This window comes from Nomascus leucogenys, chromosome 1a (assembly GCF_006542625.1).
Source record: "Nomascus leucogenys isolate Asia chromosome 1a, Asia_NLE_v1, whole genome shotgun sequence".
Classification (NCBI taxonomy): domain Eukaryota; kingdom Metazoa; phylum Chordata; class Mammalia; order Primates; family Hylobatidae; genus Nomascus; species Nomascus leucogenys.
Genome location: NC_044381.1, coordinates 15,383,826 through 15,401,096, shown reverse-complemented (window position 1 = coordinate 15,401,096; position 17,271 = coordinate 15,383,826). Strand labels below are relative to the sequence as shown.

The 17,271-nt window shown below is 32.3% G+C and overlaps 1 protein-coding gene across 11 annotated transcripts in view; it reads left to right on the top strand.

Annotated features, from left to right (window-relative positions):
* Positions 1–17,271, top strand: part of ZDHHC21 (zinc finger DHHC-type containing 21) — a 78,525-nt gene that overhangs the window by 22,461 nt on the left and 38,793 nt on the right. For all 11 annotated transcript variants that reach the window (XR_004031024.1, XM_030816046.1, XM_030815990.1 and 8 more), the window contains 2 exons: positions 5,110–5,221; positions 8,637–8,775. Coding sequence is in view for 10 of the 11 variants with exons in the window: in XM_030816046.1 (XP_030671906.1) it covers positions 5,110–5,221; positions 8,637–8,775 (251 nt within the window). In the remaining variant the exon portion in view is untranslated. The remainder of the gene's footprint in view (positions 1–5,109; positions 5,222–8,636; positions 8,776–17,271) is intronic.

Here is a 17,271-nt window from a genome sequence, read left to right as displayed (position 1 = left end):
GGCTTAGCCAAAAACTCTCTAAAATATTGTATACCTGTGTTATCTACTTCAACTTTAAAATCCAGTGGCCCATGAAAATCAAAGAAACAGGTATTTTCTAACTTGAAGACTGTTTCTGATGAACCCTTTAGTTTGCAGTGGTGAAAGACTCAAATGCCTACATGTTCCAGACACTACAAATCAATGAGAGGGGCCAGGTAGGAAGTATTTCATATTAAAAATTTCATACCTTATCTGAAAAGAAATCGTCTCTACTCAGCTGCAGTAAAATTGTCATGCAATTAGATTATTAGATCTTAAAATTCTCAGAATACAGGGAATCCCAATTTTTATGAGAAATTTTGTGATTAAAAAAAGACATTGGAAACTAATTTAAAATGTTAAGAACATTGTATATACCCCCAAAATCATATCTTTAGGCCTGATTGCCTAATTGAGTCCACATGTAACAACTCTCTTATCTTTGATGTCTAGACTGTAGTGATGTAGGACACCCTGGCATCTTGCTGACTGTTTGGATGTCCGTGTTACATCTTGTCTCAGTTGACATATGGCCTGTTTTTCTTCCCTGAGTCCAAAAAACTTCCCATTCACTCCATTGACAAAAATACACTTACTTATCATATTTTAATGTTTCTCCAAAGTCTTTTTCTAAAAGAAAAGACTTCTTTTAGAAGATCATCACATATCCTATGATCTTCATGGTAATTCTATGAGGTAGGTAGGCTGGGTGGTCAGGAGCATAGATTGTCCTTCCTGGATTAAACATCTGGTTGTTGGTGTGAGATCCAGCCCAAAGACCCAGAACCTTGTCTCTGTCATCTTATTACCATGGATCTGTATACAGAGGTAATTTTAGCTTTTTATTCACCTTTGTTATGAATCTGGGGAAAACTTAAGTCATAGTGTACTTTTTGGTGCTGGTTACCTGATTCTTTTGTAAATATGATTTTAATTTAGTAAAAAAATACAAAATTTTAACAGTGAAAAATAATATTGAATGCCTAGAGAGTTGAAACTATAGAATAGTGACATTCAGGAATGTTTAAAGGTTGAGCAGTTTCATATAACTTAATTCTTCAGAAAAGGGAACTTAAAGTCCTAATACTTTGCTGGTTTTAACTATTTTTTTATTGAATTACTCTGAAATATTTTACATGCGTTTCTGCTTTTTTAAAACACAATGACTTTAGTATATATGTGACCCACTAAATGTGAGGCAATTTGAATATAAGGAAATGTTCCATTTTCCCATGAGAAGATTCCCAGAATTTGACTTTATAAACTTTTGAGCATATAGATGAAACAGTCAAATGAAATTGTTACATGTTTGTTTATATTACTTGAATTGTTCATGTGTGTATTTGAAATAAAATGAACACCTTCAGTTAGAAATATTTTTATCACTTTCATATTTTATGAAATTTTATTCAAGTTCTTAACTATGTTTAAAAATGGTTTATTGAGTATAATTTACATGCCATATAATTTACTCAGAGTGTACAATTCTATGGGTTTTTGTGTACCCACAGTTGTGTAAACATCACCGCAATCAACTTTAGAACATTTTAATCGAGTTTTTCACTTGAATGTTCGACATGTGGTTTTGTCATTACTAGAGCCATGTTTTTTGACATAGCATTACAGTGGAAATTCTTTCAAGTTAAAAAAAATGCGTTCTGTTTTGATGCAGTCTCTCAAAAATTTACGCCAAGCTATAAGGATTCCTGTATTCAGTGATCAGGGTCATGTATTCACTCATAGTTTTGGTTTGAGCCTCCCTCTTACATTGCTTTTTAAAGGTGATCTGTGAGGGACTTACTGACATTTATTTCCTACATTGACAACTGATTCTTGTCAGGGAATCTCTGTTAGGACCCAGACTTTGTATTGATTTAGGTAATTTCAAGTAATGTTTTTCTCCTCAAAGCATTACATAGTGATTTTAAATATATTAATTGAGTGAGGGTCCCTTAAAATGTGAGTCTTTTAAAAGACTCATGTAGAGGGTGATTCCTTCCTTTCTGAGGGTTAAACAAACCAAGCATTGCATTATATTCATTCAAGCATTTACAGCATTAATAAATCTCCAGGTTAAACAAAATGATGTATTTACTCAGATTAAACAGCCTCAGCCATTTATGGAGTTTGCCTTTTTTTGGTTTTGTTTTATATTTTGATTTTTCTGTCCCTTAAAAATTTATCTGTTAGCTTTTAATTTTTTAAAGCTATCATAAATTTTCAGTTGAATTCTTTTTCTCATAGGCTTTTTAAAAGTATTATCACATGGCTAGTACAAAAATCACCAGACATCAGAATGTATCAGTCGCCAAGATCCTATGTGGACATGAGTAAAGGAAGGAAAGGGAAATGACTAAGAGAGGCTTTAGAGATACGTAGGGTATGTTAAGATGGATGGATTTTTTTTCTTGCTACACAAGGCAAAAGCACCTTCTAGATGATCAATTAAATTTCTAGATTTTTTACAGTAGTGATTTCTCCTTTGTTCCCTAAACATATAGATATGTATGTGTTCATATAGATATGTGAAACTGTGAGTTTTTACAGGTATTTCTCATTTTAGATACTTATGTAATATCTTCATGTTATCAAAGGAATGACTCGAGTTCTTTCTTTAAATCAGTTTATGGTCCAGACCATAGATTAGCAAATAAATTCTTCTTCACTATAAAGGCCTGTAATAAATATTTTCAGCTTTATGGGCCATACAGTCTCTATTACAACTCCTCAGCTCTGTCATTGAAACACAAAAGCAGCCATAGACAATATGTAAATGATGGGTACATCAAACTTTGTTTATGGACCCAGAAATTTGAATTTTATATGATTTTTACATGTCACAAATTGTTATTTTCAATAATTTAAAATTGTAAAAATTATTCTTAGCTCATAGGTCATACAGAAACAGGTGGTAGACTGGATTTTCCTGCAGACTGTAATTTGTATCTGTGGTCTAGATTACAAAATTGTAGGCTTTCTCTAACTATAGCCAAGTGCTCTCTTCTGAGAATACATTTTACATGTAAAATGAAGAATTTATTCTCTAGGATATTATATGCTGATTTCTCAGAAATTACCAATAATGAATACACCGTGTTTATGTTTTAAGTGGCTGATAAAAACAAACTTTTTATATTGCCTTTTAATGAAAATTGGCTTATCGTGGAGAGCCTCCTTCCTGTCTGTATTCCTTGCAGTGTGTGAATTCAAAGTTTTAACATTGGGATGTTTGGTAGCATTGAGCTAAGTAGGGGAGTGGAATATGATATGCTTGTGACATTGTAATATGCTATAGATTAAATGAGTTTTTATTTCACTTAGAGGTAAATAGTACTAGTTTAACTGTATGTAAATTAAGCTTTAATACTGTTGCTCTTGCATGATTTATTTTCATTAAAATAAGTAAGAAATGAAAAAGGATTTTCTTTTAAAATAAGATTTCAAGTATAAGATAATTTCTCTACTTTCATATTATTGGAACAGTTAATTTGATGCAGGTTTGATTCATACTTTGTTTCTTCAGAGATATCTGTAGTGGGGATGTTTTCCCAACGCTTTACTATATGAAAGTCCAGCATGTTGATGTTGCTCCTGACCATTCAACTAAAGTAATGGAATTCAAACAGAGACTCTTTTAAGAAAATTGAATATTGTATACCATTATCTTTCACTTTTATTTAGAATCTTTCATTTTTCGATTTTAGACTTTTCATACGTCAGCAAGCATTTAGTGACTACGTAGTATGTGCTAGGGTCCCACTCTTCATATACTAAAATTCAATCCGAATATAGGAGTTAGGCTAATCTTACTATGTCCATACTTTTAATGAGGTTATGGGATAGTATAAACACAGATGGTGAAAATTAAAAAAATTTTGTAAAAGTAAAATTCCATTCCAGTGTATTTAAAAGATACATTTTTGTATAATAAGGCGATTGTCTTTTCTAGGAAGATGACCCTTCCGTAGTTTTCGCAGATCTAATTAACACAGTTTTTAATGAAAACAAAAGCCTTTTCTCTTATGCAAACTTCATGTTTTTAGCACAGAACTTAATCGTGTGTGGCCAGGCGCGGTGGCTCACGCTTGTAATCCCAGCACTTTGGGAGGCCGAGGCGGGCGGATCACGAGGTCAGGAGATCGAGACCACTGTGAAACCCCGTCTCTACTAAAAATACAAAAAATTAGCCGGGCGTGGTGGCGGGCGCCTGTAGTCCCAGCCACTCGGAGAGGCTGAGGCAGGAGAATGGCGTGAACCCGGGAGGCGGAGCTTGCAGTGAGCCGAGATCGTGCCACTGCACTCCAGCCTGGGTGACAGAGGGAGACTCCGTCTCAAAAAAAAGAAAAAAAAGAACTTAATCGTGTGCTATTTCACTCCAGATTAGAGGAAATTGCTGGTTGGTGGTAGTTCAGTGTTTTGTGAAGAACTCCTTTATTTTCATTAAAAATAGTAGTTATCTTATAACATTTTTCACTACTGAAACTATTCTGATACCTCCCAAACCCATATGACATCCTTCTCTAACCTGTCCCATACACACTCTTAAATGAATCTACTGATATTTTTAAAAATTAAGTGATTTAGGGGAAGTGTGTGTGGAGGGGAATGCCATCTGTGTTTTTCAGATGAGTTTATAGGGTTGATTTCAGTTTACTAATCAATTGAAACGAGGGTCAGCATTATTTCTTCTTTAGAGCCTTTAGAAAATGAAATTTCTAGAAATCAATTTGTTTAAATAAAATTGTTTTAGTATAATAATTTGGTTGGGCTCTAAGGTTTTGTCATTGGATTTTACTTATATTCTCACAGTATACCCAGAATCCAAATACATTGTTTTCTGTCTCTTACTTTGACTATAACAATAGTGTCTTATTTTTATAGTCTTTTAAATTAGAAACACACAAAATAAGACATATATAGAACAGAACAGCAACATTTATGGCAAACACGTTTACAGCGAAGGCTTAGAAGAAAAATCTCTAAGAGTTATATGTTGAAGTCTTCCTATAAAATCTTCTAAACAACTGTTGGTAAATTTCAGCATCACCCACTTGCCTTCATTAAATGGATTTTAATTTCCTTCTCTAGAAAGGGAGTTCTGGGAATTATGTAATAAGTGTAATTTGATGAGACCAAAGCGTTCCCATCACTGTAGCCGCTGCGGCCACTGTGTGAGGAGAATGGATCATCACTGTCCATGGTAAGAATAATTCACTTCTAGCAAAGAAAAGAGGGGTGGGTAATAAAATGTAAATCTTACAACTCGGCAGCTTTAAACAAAAGTTATGTTAAAGTTACATAGTTTTACAATATCTTAATAAGGATATCTTTATTTAGATTATATGGTTCTATCAACTCCCAAAGTCATTCTTCCACAAAAATCCTATCTTTTCTAACAGGGAGAGATTTGAGCCAAAAAAGTAAGAATTAACTGCAACCTAATATACAAAAGGATTAAGGTGGTTGTATTAAATGAGGCAAGCATATAAAACATTTAATACAGTATCTGACAAGTAGGATGTACTTAAATGGTAGCTATTTCTAATTGTTAAAAACCGTATGCATCCGAATGTTTATATCCCCTTTTCATTTGTTTAATTAATAACATTTCAGACACCCTGATAACCTCTTCCTTACCCCTTAAAGCTTTTTAAGCATTATGTATTGGATATAGCTACTACCATTATGTACATGTTGGAAGTATGTGAGTGATAATTAGCTGATTCTGCAGAACTGCTAACAGTTTTGGTCAATAGGGGGCTCTCTTGTAATATTTAAAGAAAATGTTCAGTTGAGAAATACAATCTTTGAAAACAAATGCTGTGTCAATTCTGTATTGTATCTCATTTTAAAGCTGTCACAAAAATCTGTGAACAAGATATTGTATTTAATTCTGTTTTCTTAGCATTGGCTCTCTGTATAAATATTTAAACTGGTATAGTGTAGAATTTGACAAATATATCTGTATACATATATGTAGTATTTATGTTTATATACACATACATGCATACATGCAAATTTACATAGTGAGCCTCTTAATTTATAATTGCATTTATTTAAAATTGATTCAAGTGGAGTTTAGCTTTTTCTAATGTTAGTCAATTTAGAGTTTTCTTCATTTTTGATAACTTATTTTGATAGCACAGTTAATCAGCAAACTTTTGGTGGAAATTTGTTTTTTTGCATAGACTGATTGTTTAAATAGAAGATAATTTCCTGAAATAGGAAAAAATAAGAGCATTTTCGATGAAAGCACTTTGTTACTACATAAAAATTTTAAAAATTTCTAAATCTGTCAACAAGATAGAATAGTATATGACGTATAGTTGATATTCAAAACTGTGCCTTGAATTTAAACAGATTAATTCCCAAGTAATTTTCTTAAGCTCAGTGATCTGTTTGCTATCACAATAGTAATAGATTTTTAGAAAGCTAGGTGAACCATGTATTCAGTGATCTGTTTGCTATCACAATAGTAATAGATTTTTAGAAAGCTAGGTGAACCATGTATTCAGTGATCTGTTTGCTCTCACAATAGTAGTAGATTTTTAGAAAGCTAGGTGAAACATGTATTCAGATAATTGCTGATCATACAGAAAAGGTCAGTTTTTAAGCACTTCTTATTGTAGTGTTTCTTATTAACTAAAATACAAATGTTCATGATACAAGTGGATATTGATGCTTTTTTTTCAAACGAATGCACTAGTAAAAAAGAACTACGAAAGACTCACTTATTGGTGACCAAATAAGGTGCTGTTTAACCTTAATTCTAACGTTGGGGTGGTTTCTCTTTCTAGGCCTCTTGCTTCCATAGTTTTAGTCAACTTTTCAGACGTTGGTAGCGGTGAGGGGGAAGTACAAAGGATTGGAGGATCAGAAAGGAGAGTAGACAAGGGACCTAAAGAGATTCAGGAATTTTTAATCATTGAATTTCCTCATAGAGCACTACTGAAATGTTCAGAGAGCAGGGGAAATGTACAGTGTAAATTGGAAGCAAGGAAAATTTTTGATGTTTTCAGAAATTGCACTACTTAAATGCCTAACACAGTTTTAGGTTTGGAGATCAATTCTCACATTGCCTCAAGGTTTTCTGTATTCTGGGTCTGATCATTCTTTTTTTTTTTTTTTTGAGATGGAGTCTTACTCTGTTGCCCAGGCTGGAGTGCAGTGGCACGATCTCAACCTCTGCCTCACTGCAACCTCTGCCTCTTGGCCTCAAGTGATTCTCCTGCCTCAGCCTCCCGAGTAGCTGGGATTACAGGTGCATGCCACCATGCTCGGCTAATTTTTGTATTTTTAGCAGAGACGGTTTTCACCGTGTTGGTGAGGCTGGTCTTGAACTCCCAACCTCAGGTGATCTGCTCCCCTCGGCCTCCCAAAATTTTGGGATTACAGGCGTGAGTCACCGTGCCTGGCCTAATCATTCTTTCTAAGTAGTTCAGATGTTACAAAAAGAACTCGTATAGATTGAATACCTTAGTGCTTCTTAAAGCTGTTCTGGTTAAGAAGAATGCTGTGATCATAGACATTGTTTCTCAAACTTCCTGGGGACAGGAAGGGTGGAACAATGATAAGTCATCTTTCAATCAGCAGCTGTTGAAGAGCATTTCTGAGTGTATATTAATACATAAGCACACTTCTCTTATGATCCTGCTTGCAAATAACAAAGCACAGTAGCTTTTCTTGTTTACAAAACATGCACTCTTAAGTCTTAAGAAATGCCTCTCTAAGATTTTTCAGTTCAGGTCTATATTTGACTTTAAAGAATGGCTTAATGACAAGTTAAAAAGAGCGATTTAAGTTAGGACTGAAACCTGTTACATCATTTCTTTTTCAGTGACAGTGTAATACTATTTTAAAATGAAAACATTTGTGCAGAGTCATTTGTAGTCTTGAACTAGGGTTTTTTGCTGGAATTTTAGGATACTTTGACAGTTTGGATACAATAAATTTGGAACAATAAAATATTCAGCTTAAATTAGCCTTGAAAATTTTTTATTGTAACATTAATCCTCTTTGCTAGTTAGGGTTCACTGTTGTATTGGTGGAAGTATAGCTGTATGTATTTATAAATAGTTTTGAATACATTTTTATTTTCAGCAACCAGGGATAGATTTTTAAAATGAAAAAAAGTTGTGAATGCTTAGCAGTTATATCAGAGTGGTACGTTTCAGCTGTTTTACTTCAGGGCATTCAGATTGCTTTTCACAGCTAGAATGCCCTAAAGGAAGAGCAATATACAGGGAAGCAGAGTTCTTGCTCTCTTGGCCCCTGTGTCTTCTAACTGTACATCCTCTGGCCAGAGGCTTAGCTCCTTTGTTCCCTGTTTCCATGTCAGTGACACAGGAGACTACCATCTGCTCTTCCTGTCTCGCTGAGTTGTTATGAGTTGAAGGGGGATCACATATGTGGACTTCCTTTGTGAAGTGCTTTACGAATATAAGATGGTATATTTATACTTTTCTCTGTATAGTTTGTTTTTACCTTCAAGTGGCCATAGTGTATCTCCATGAAGTTAAGCATATGTGATACTATTTGTTTTTAATTTAGTCTTATTGATCCTGAGGTGAACTTGAAATTTAAAATATTGTTTCTTTTTCACTTTTTTTCTTTAGGATTAACAATTGTGTTGGTGAAGATAATCATTGGCTCTTTCTGCAGTTGTGTTTCTACACTGAACTTCTTACTTGCTACGCACTGATGTTTTCTTTCTGCCACTATTACTATTTTCTTCCACTAAAAAAGCGTAATTTGGTAAGAAATGTTTATATCCACTAACATTAGAGCAGTTGTAGCATACAATTATTAGCATGTGGTTCCTTTAAGTACAAAAGATTGGAAACAAAACAACAAAAATAAACTCCCAAATTGGTGAATTTTGAACTATATTGGGATTGAGAAAGTGGGCCCTAGTCTGACATTTCCTTTTAATGAAATTCATTTATGGTTATTTATTAGTGTTGAGTGGCTTTCTTTAGAAAGCAACACGTTGAATCTTTCAATACATGTGTCTTGGTTTAAAAATATCTAAAATAATGAAAAACAAAGACAAAATGTTCTTGTTTCTTTTCAGGAATAAAAATGTAGAATGTAAATTTTAAAGGTTCTCAAATAGTTATGTTCTTGAGAAAGAGAACTTCTTTTCTCCCTGCCTTTCATCAGTAATGATATCATGAATTTGCAGGATGCTTTAAAAAAGTTATCCACTGAGAATATAATGCATGCTAGGACTATAGTTTTAGAAATGTTTTATCTTATTTATAGATAAATTTCTGATATAATTGGTATTAAAGTTAGATCATGTAAAAGAATGTACATATTCCCTGGAGTAATCTGTTTCAAATAATTGAGCCTAATAAGAAAAGCATTAAAATAAAATTCCTCAGTGGATTAAGGTAGTAATTTTTTTAAGCGACAGAGAAGTAGAATTTAGTGGTGTTAATGAAAAACAAAGACAGGCTAAGAGGTAATGAATGCATTGTAGTATAGTGCAGTATTGGCAAACTATGGGCCTTGGTTTAAATTCAGCCCTCTGCCTGTTTTTGTTAAAAAAAGTTTTATTGGAAAACAGCTACTTTCTTTTGTCTATATGTTGTCTATGGCTGCTTTTGTTTTATAAGAACAGAACTGAATAGTTGTGGCAGAGACTGTATGGTCTGTAAAGCCTAAAATATTAACTGTCTGGCTCTTTACAGTAACTTTGCCAGCCTCTGGTAGTGGGAAGATCTTGTCTTTGTAAACAGACATACCTAGGATTAAAGCCTGTTTTTTCTTATTACATGCATAAGTTTTGACACATTGTTTAACCTCTCTGAATGGTAATTTTCTTCTACTGAAAATGTGAATAATAATGAGATTAAATGAAATAATATATGTAAACTTAGCTGGTATATAATAGACATTCAATTTATGTTACATTTGATTTTAGTGAAAACTCTCAGAGGGAGGAAACAATTTTTCTTTGGCCTATTAATTTTCATGAAAATTTTAGAGACTGTTTTATAGTAACCATTTATTACTGGAAGATTGATGACCAACTAAGGAAATTCCAGTAAGCAAATGAAGGATTAAGACGTTTGAAATTACAAACTAATTTTCTTCTCCAAATGAAAGGTAGAAACTGGAGAAATCAATGGCAATTAGTCACCTTTTTTTAAAAATGGAGAAATGGATTATAGGTTATATTTGAATATACTACATATATGTATATATTTACATGCATAATGAATGTTGGAAAAAGATCAGCAGCATAGTAAATGTTTATTAAGAGATTAAAAATATCAGGAAGAAGAAAGTGTATAAAAAGTGAGTATAAAAAGTGGGTTTTGAAAAGTCAAACCAGTTTTTCCTTAGAGCCATCAATTGTAGATGCAAGCAGGTGATTTTTTTAGAGAAAAATCATAATAATATGTTAGTGGCATTTTAGCAAATGAAAATCAAATCGTTATGTTGGTTGTTAGAAAGCTACTTTAGGAATGAAGCAGTACATTATAAATAATTCTAGGGATCTGACAGTTATCTGTGTCTAGTAGTGCTGAGCAGAAATCATTCTCTTAGCCTAAGTCTTATAGTTTCCTCGTATCAAGTGGTGTACTTTTATAATTACCACCATATTAGCAGTAATGAAATGAAAACTCAGATTATGTTATGAAATTTCCAGGATCACTTTGCTTCCTATTGAGGAATCGAGTAATTTTTAGTTTTGTTTATGATATATTATCTCAATGAATGAAGTAATTCATACATATTATCAAGTTAGGTATATGGAGAGAAGAGCTTTACCACAGTATTTCCCATTGTAAGAAAAGACAGACAAATTTAAATACATAAAATTGAATGTTTATTAGCACTGTTCTAACCTCCTTAATATAATAAAGTTAAATTCTAGGACCAGAATTATAACTAACCTTGAAGAAAGTATTTTATAATCTATGTAGCTCTAAATATTCCAATGATCTGAAGCAAATGAATGTTCAGTAGTTACTCAATATACATTGAAATGAATTCCAATCATTTCATTGATTTAGAAGTTGAGAATTTGAAGCTACATTACAGACACATCCAAACTTCGTTATATCTTTTTGGTGGATTGATTCTTGTATCCTTATACAATATGCCTCTTTATTCTTAATGATTCTTGCCTTCAAATTTTTTTTTTGTTATTAGTTTAACTATATCAGTTGTCTTTTAGTTAGTGTTTTCATAGTATATCTTTTTCTGTTTTTAATACTTTCAACCTTTCTTGATTACTATGTCTCATAATGTGTCTTACAGACAACATATATTTCATCATTAAAAAATTGTCTTTTAATATGAAACATTTAGTAAATGTTTACTTAGTATAACTGGTATTTTGTCATCTTCCTATTTATTTACTATTTGACTTCATCTGTTCTGTGTTCCCATTTGTCTCCTTTTCTTTCCTGTTTTGGAATTTCTAATTTAAAAAAAGTTCCAATTTTCTATTTCTAATGGCTTTTTATTTTATTCTTTTTATAGTTTTTCCAAAAGTGAAAACATTATTCTGATTTTTTTGAAGTATAATATAAGTTAGTACTTTACCATTGTGCACCTAATGAAAGCAGTGGTCTTGGAACACCCTCTGTCATCATCATTTTTCATATTTTGGGGTAGAAAGTAGATGTAGAAAAAAATCACATGATAACAAGACATTACTGTTGTTACATATACATTATGTGTTATATTGTTATACAAGTTGTATGTTACCTATAGTCAGTATTTGTTTTGAGTTATCTACATATTGGTGCTTTTTCTGGTACTCTTTATGTCTGAGCCTCCACTAGGCTTTTTTTTTCTGCTTTTAGTGCAAGTCTGTTGGTACAAATTCTCTCAGTGTTGGTTCCCTGAAGATGCTTTTATTTCTCCTTCATTTTTGAAGGATTTATTGTTTGTCACAGAATTGTAAATTGGTGGTTACTTTCGTTCAGTTTTTAAAAGATGTTATTCCATTGTCTTATGGTTTCCATCATTTCTGTTGTAAAGTCAGTTGTTGGTCTTACTGTTACTCCAATGAAATATGTTTTTCTTTGGCTGCTTTTGTGATTTCTTTTGGTCTTTGTATTTTAGCAATTATTCTGTGATTCTATGATGTGCTTTGATACTGTTTTCTTTGCATTTTTTTCTGTTGGAGAGTTTATGTAACTTTGAATCTGTGGCCTGATGTCATTCTTAAGTTTTGGAAATTTCTTGGCCTTTATCACTTCAAATATTGCCTCTGCTCAATTTTTTCTCTTGCAGTTCTGGGATTCTACTTACATGTACATGAAGTTTCATTGTGCTGCGTATGTTCTGAATTTATTTCTTAACTTTCCTTTTTTATTCCCCCTCTGTGCTTCATTCTGGATATTTCCTATTAATCTGTCCTCTGGTTTACTAATCAGCTCTTCTGCCATGTCTAACCTACCCTTAAATCCTTCTAATGAGTTCTTAATTCAGTTATTATATTTTTCACTTTTAGAATTTCCATTTGATACTTTCTTTCACTGATAATTTCTGTGGTGAAATCATCTATTTTGTCATCTTTTTTTTAAACATGTTAATCACAGTTATTTTAATGTCTGTGTTTGATAACTTTAACTTTGAGATCCCCTTGTGGGTCTGTTTCTGTTGACTCTTTTTTCTTCTCAATTTCCAGATATTTGGTCCTGTCTTCTGACATGCCTAAGTTAGAATACTGAGCATTTTGCATGACAAATTGTAGAAAATGTGGTTGTGTTCTTCCCTCAGATTTGATTTACTCTTTTTTTTTTGATAGGATATAAGAGAAGGCTCATTTTTATCCAATCAGGGGTTTGTATAACAAGAACTTCTAATGCTAAATAACAGAACATTGGTCTTAATATAGCAGTTTTTGGAAAGATGCTGTTTATTGCATTTATTGGTATTTTGTAAGGAATCTTGATTGCTGGATTTGTCTTTGTGAAAGACTAGTTTCAATTTGCCTTTATTCCAATAGTATAGTCCTTCGGGGTCTCAGGTGAAAAACTAAGGTGTTTATTGTGGATTGTGCCCTACAGTTACTGTTTTCCTGGCCTTGGAGATTTTGCAGGATGTTCTGAGTCTCCAGTTCTACTTGACTTTTCATTCCATACTGAATGTGAATTGACAAGTACTTTCAGATAAAAAGCAGCGCAGAATATATGGCTCACCTTAATGCCTGTCTACTTTCTCTGAGATTTTGGCCTCTTAAGTTCTGGAGAGTTTGGCTACTTGCCAGTATCTTTAAACAGCTGTGTATTTATTAATTAATTGGATTTTATCTGGCTTTTAATAGTGTTTTTGGTGTGAGGGTTGGTTTCATACAAACTATTTCCTCATAGGTGTCAATGGCAATACCATTTTGTTTAAAAAAATTTCTTCCTGGGTGATTTTAATCATTGCTGCCTAATTGCATAACTCCAGGAGGCAACACTCACATCATAGTCTATGTAAACAGTATCCTGTGGAGTTGTCCAGTGCAAAACTTCTGTGGCCATAGGTTTGAGAAGTGCTGTAGTGTAGGGAATGAGACTCATGGTGGACTTCATAGGTGAGATAGAGATTAACCAAATGGGGAGATGAAGGAAGTCATTGCTGGGCAAAAAAAACAACAAAAGCCTTGAGGCTGTAACTGGAATAATTGGTTTTAAGGGCAAATCTTTTGTAAAATTGCAGCTGTATAACAAACTTCTCTAAAGCTAAATAATAAAATAATGTTCTTCAGCAGTTCTTTTGTAAATTATATTTACTGTGTTTTTCATAAAGGTAGAAAAAAATTACCAATAATTTCAGAACAAAAGTCACCATTATTACCATTGACATTTAAAAACATAATGTTTTATGGTGGAATAATCTTCAAAAAATACTGCCTCATCAGTGTTTTTTGCAAGTCCGTTCCTGTGTTTCTTTCATTTTTCTCTAAAACAAAAATCTGTATCCAGCTCTTGATTATGTGTATAAAACTATGTGTGAATAAAGATAGTATCAGGAACTTCATTCATCTTATTATCCTTTCTATTATTCAGGATATGGAATAAGATCCCCAGAGGTCCTTAACTATTGTTGGATATTACATTAATGATTATTATACATATTTTTGGGGGGAGTAATGATGCAGTTAAAGCATGCCGTGGACTTTGACCCCGTGTTCTTCTGTCAGCCAGACTGAAGCGAAAGCTGTAGTCTGCATTTTCTTTCTACCCATTCACGTAGATAGGTGGCAGCATAGTATCTTTTCTAGCCCATCTTTAAATTCCAAAGCTGAATGGAATTGCTTGGGTCAGAAAAGAAAGTGTTAACTTTTTTGTTTTAATTTTCGTGTTTTTTAAGGTGAAAGTGTTTATTCATTAAACAACAACAAAAAAAATGAGTTGCACTTTGACCATTGATGTAATGGCACTTAACCTGTATTCAGTAGAAAACTGGTACGTTGTATGTTGTGCTCATGGTAAAGACAGTTGAGAGAAAGCAGGTTGTTCACAAATTCTGGGAAATGAACAGATTGGGAGCCTGATTTTCTTCCATTTCTCTCTTCTCCTCGCCTTCTGTTTTCAGGAGAGCTCTTTCTGAGCTGGATTATTTTAATTTCTTTGCAAGTGCCCCATTGTTTTTTATAGTAACTTAATGCTTTTTAGATTTCTTCTTAATCTTTACTTTAAAAATATTCTTTTATCATGAACGTTCAAAGATTTGTATGTTTTTACCATGTGAAGTTTTGAGGAAATACTTGAATTTATCTTTTGTTGAGGGAAGTAAGGACTAAGATGTGCAGGAGATAAGGAATTTATAGTTTATCATGAATCAATGCCCAAATTTAGGGTTTATTTTTTAAGCTATAGATATTGATTTATATTCTGAGTCTTATACTAAAAAAAGGCCTATGAACCTAAAAAGAATTAGTATTTACTATCTTTATCAGAAATAGTAACTAAAAAAATCCCCAAATTCTCAGTGTAAAAAATGCATATCTAGAAAAATTGCAGAAACTTGAGTAATAGTTTTGTTTTCTAAATAAATGGAGATAAATTAAGCATTTTTGTTAGAATCACAAAATCAATAAAGATTATAAACTTTGAGATGTTTGGAGAAGTTTTTCAGATGTTAGACATTAAATTAGTTTGCATCATTTGCATTTATCATTCCAGTATAATGTTGAATTTTACTTAAAACCCCTCTCGAAAGTAATGTTTGACTTTAAATATTTATTGGCATGAAAATCATTGTCTAGGTTCTAAAACCTGTGGATTGGGTAATGATTTGGCATTTCAGTGAATAAAATAGATGGATATTGAAGAAAATGAACTTTCATTTTTTACCAAGGTCCATATTTGACTATTTCAATGCTTATAAGCAGATGCCTAGTCATTTGGTATATTATCAAACTCTGTTTCATTTTATTGGGTACTGGTTATTTACCAAAACCAACACTAGAAAATTATGGTTTTTAATTAAATATGAAGGAAAGTACCACTATATTTAAAGAGTATACCTTCTTAAATTTATTGTATGTATCCATGAATATTTTATTGGTAACATGTTTTCTTTTTATATTATTCTGGATTTGTATATTACTTGGATTAGTGGAAAATGTCTACTCATTTGAAATATTTCTGAAGGGATAAATAGTATGGTTGCCATCTTACAGGTATGGTAGCTGAAATTCAGAGAAGTTCAATACCTTGTCCAATCACAAAATTGCCACTTGACAGAGGTGTGATTTGGGCCCATGTCCCTAAATCATGTTCTTGCTATTACCAAATCCTATTCAAGCTCCCATTCAATACTACTTTTTGCATTTTTCCCTCAAGAAATTTTTTTAGCAATATTATGGTAGAATTAAAAATATTAAATATATTTTAAAATACTAAACATCATAATATCTGCTCTTCAGAGAAAGCTCAGTGAACCTCCTGATTGGTAGATTAATATTTTGCTGTTTTCATTGAGACAGTCTGTTATATTTTATAAAGGCATCATAGTGGGTTAAAAATATTTTTTTAAATATGTACCTGCTGGAAATCAGATGCAGGCAATGTTTACTATTTCTCTACATGAGAAAATACAAGCTTTTTAAAAAAATAATGTGTGGCTATTACTGTCAGAGATTATACAGCTAATCTTTGATGGTATACCACTTTAATTCTAAAATTATGTCCTTTAGCTTCGTTTTAGATGAAGTGGATTCTGATAATTTCCAATTATTGTATGCTTACTTTTATGTGAAGGGGAAAAGCATACTAACTGCGTTTAAGGCTATGAGAGCAGTGAGTGACAGAAGGGGAAGAGAGGAGAGAGAATTTCAATAAAGGAAATGCTGCCAAAATTCAAAAGAAGAAAATAAATAATGTTTAGCAGCCTAGCCAACTCTTCTGCTAGGAAGATACATTATTATTATTCCAATTGGCTGGTATCTAATAGTGTTGCTAGGGATTTGATGTCAGAACTGTGCCACAGAATTATTTGCCTAGCCTTTTGGCTAACAAAAAAAAGAAATAGCCAAAAGACTTGGCTGCAGGTAGCTTTGAATATTGGTAAATCTTTTCATAATTTATTTTAATCTTTTTCTATAATCAGTTTTAAAGTAGCCTGAGTACTTCTGCTATTTAAAAAAATATTGTAGACTTAATAATAACTTTTGTTTTCTTAATATCTAGAAGGTCATTTATTTTGTTCACTGAAGAATGGAAAAAAATTGCTAAAATACACATTTAGCTTTTTAGATTTTTGGAAAGAATAGCCAAGAGTCAAGAATAGCCAAGAGTATTGTGGAATTAAAATTGATATGAGATGAAAATTATTTTTAATGCTAATATAAAAGTAATTTGGGTTTTTTGTTCCTGTTTCCTTAGATGCTAGTAGAGATATTCCTTAGTAACATTTTTTATTTGTTTTTGCTTGAAAAGAATAATGTCAGATATACAGTTTATATTTCTAAAGAAATAAGAATAATCTATTTATTCTAACAATTGCCAATTCCATTTGTCAATATATCTCTACGTTTTTAGTGAGAGATGGAACACAGAAACCTTATAATAAATCTTAATCCTGTCCTACAATACCAGGTTGACTGAGTATATGTCCTCATTAAACATGTCTCCATAGTCAGTTATAAATATTAATAGCATTTAACATAGAAAATTTAGCAGTTTTTATTTCTCTGTAAAACTGTTATAGTTACTGTGAATTTAAATGGTTAAAACCTGGCAGCAATTTTATTGTCTTACTCTTCTTTTACTTTTACCAAACACTGTA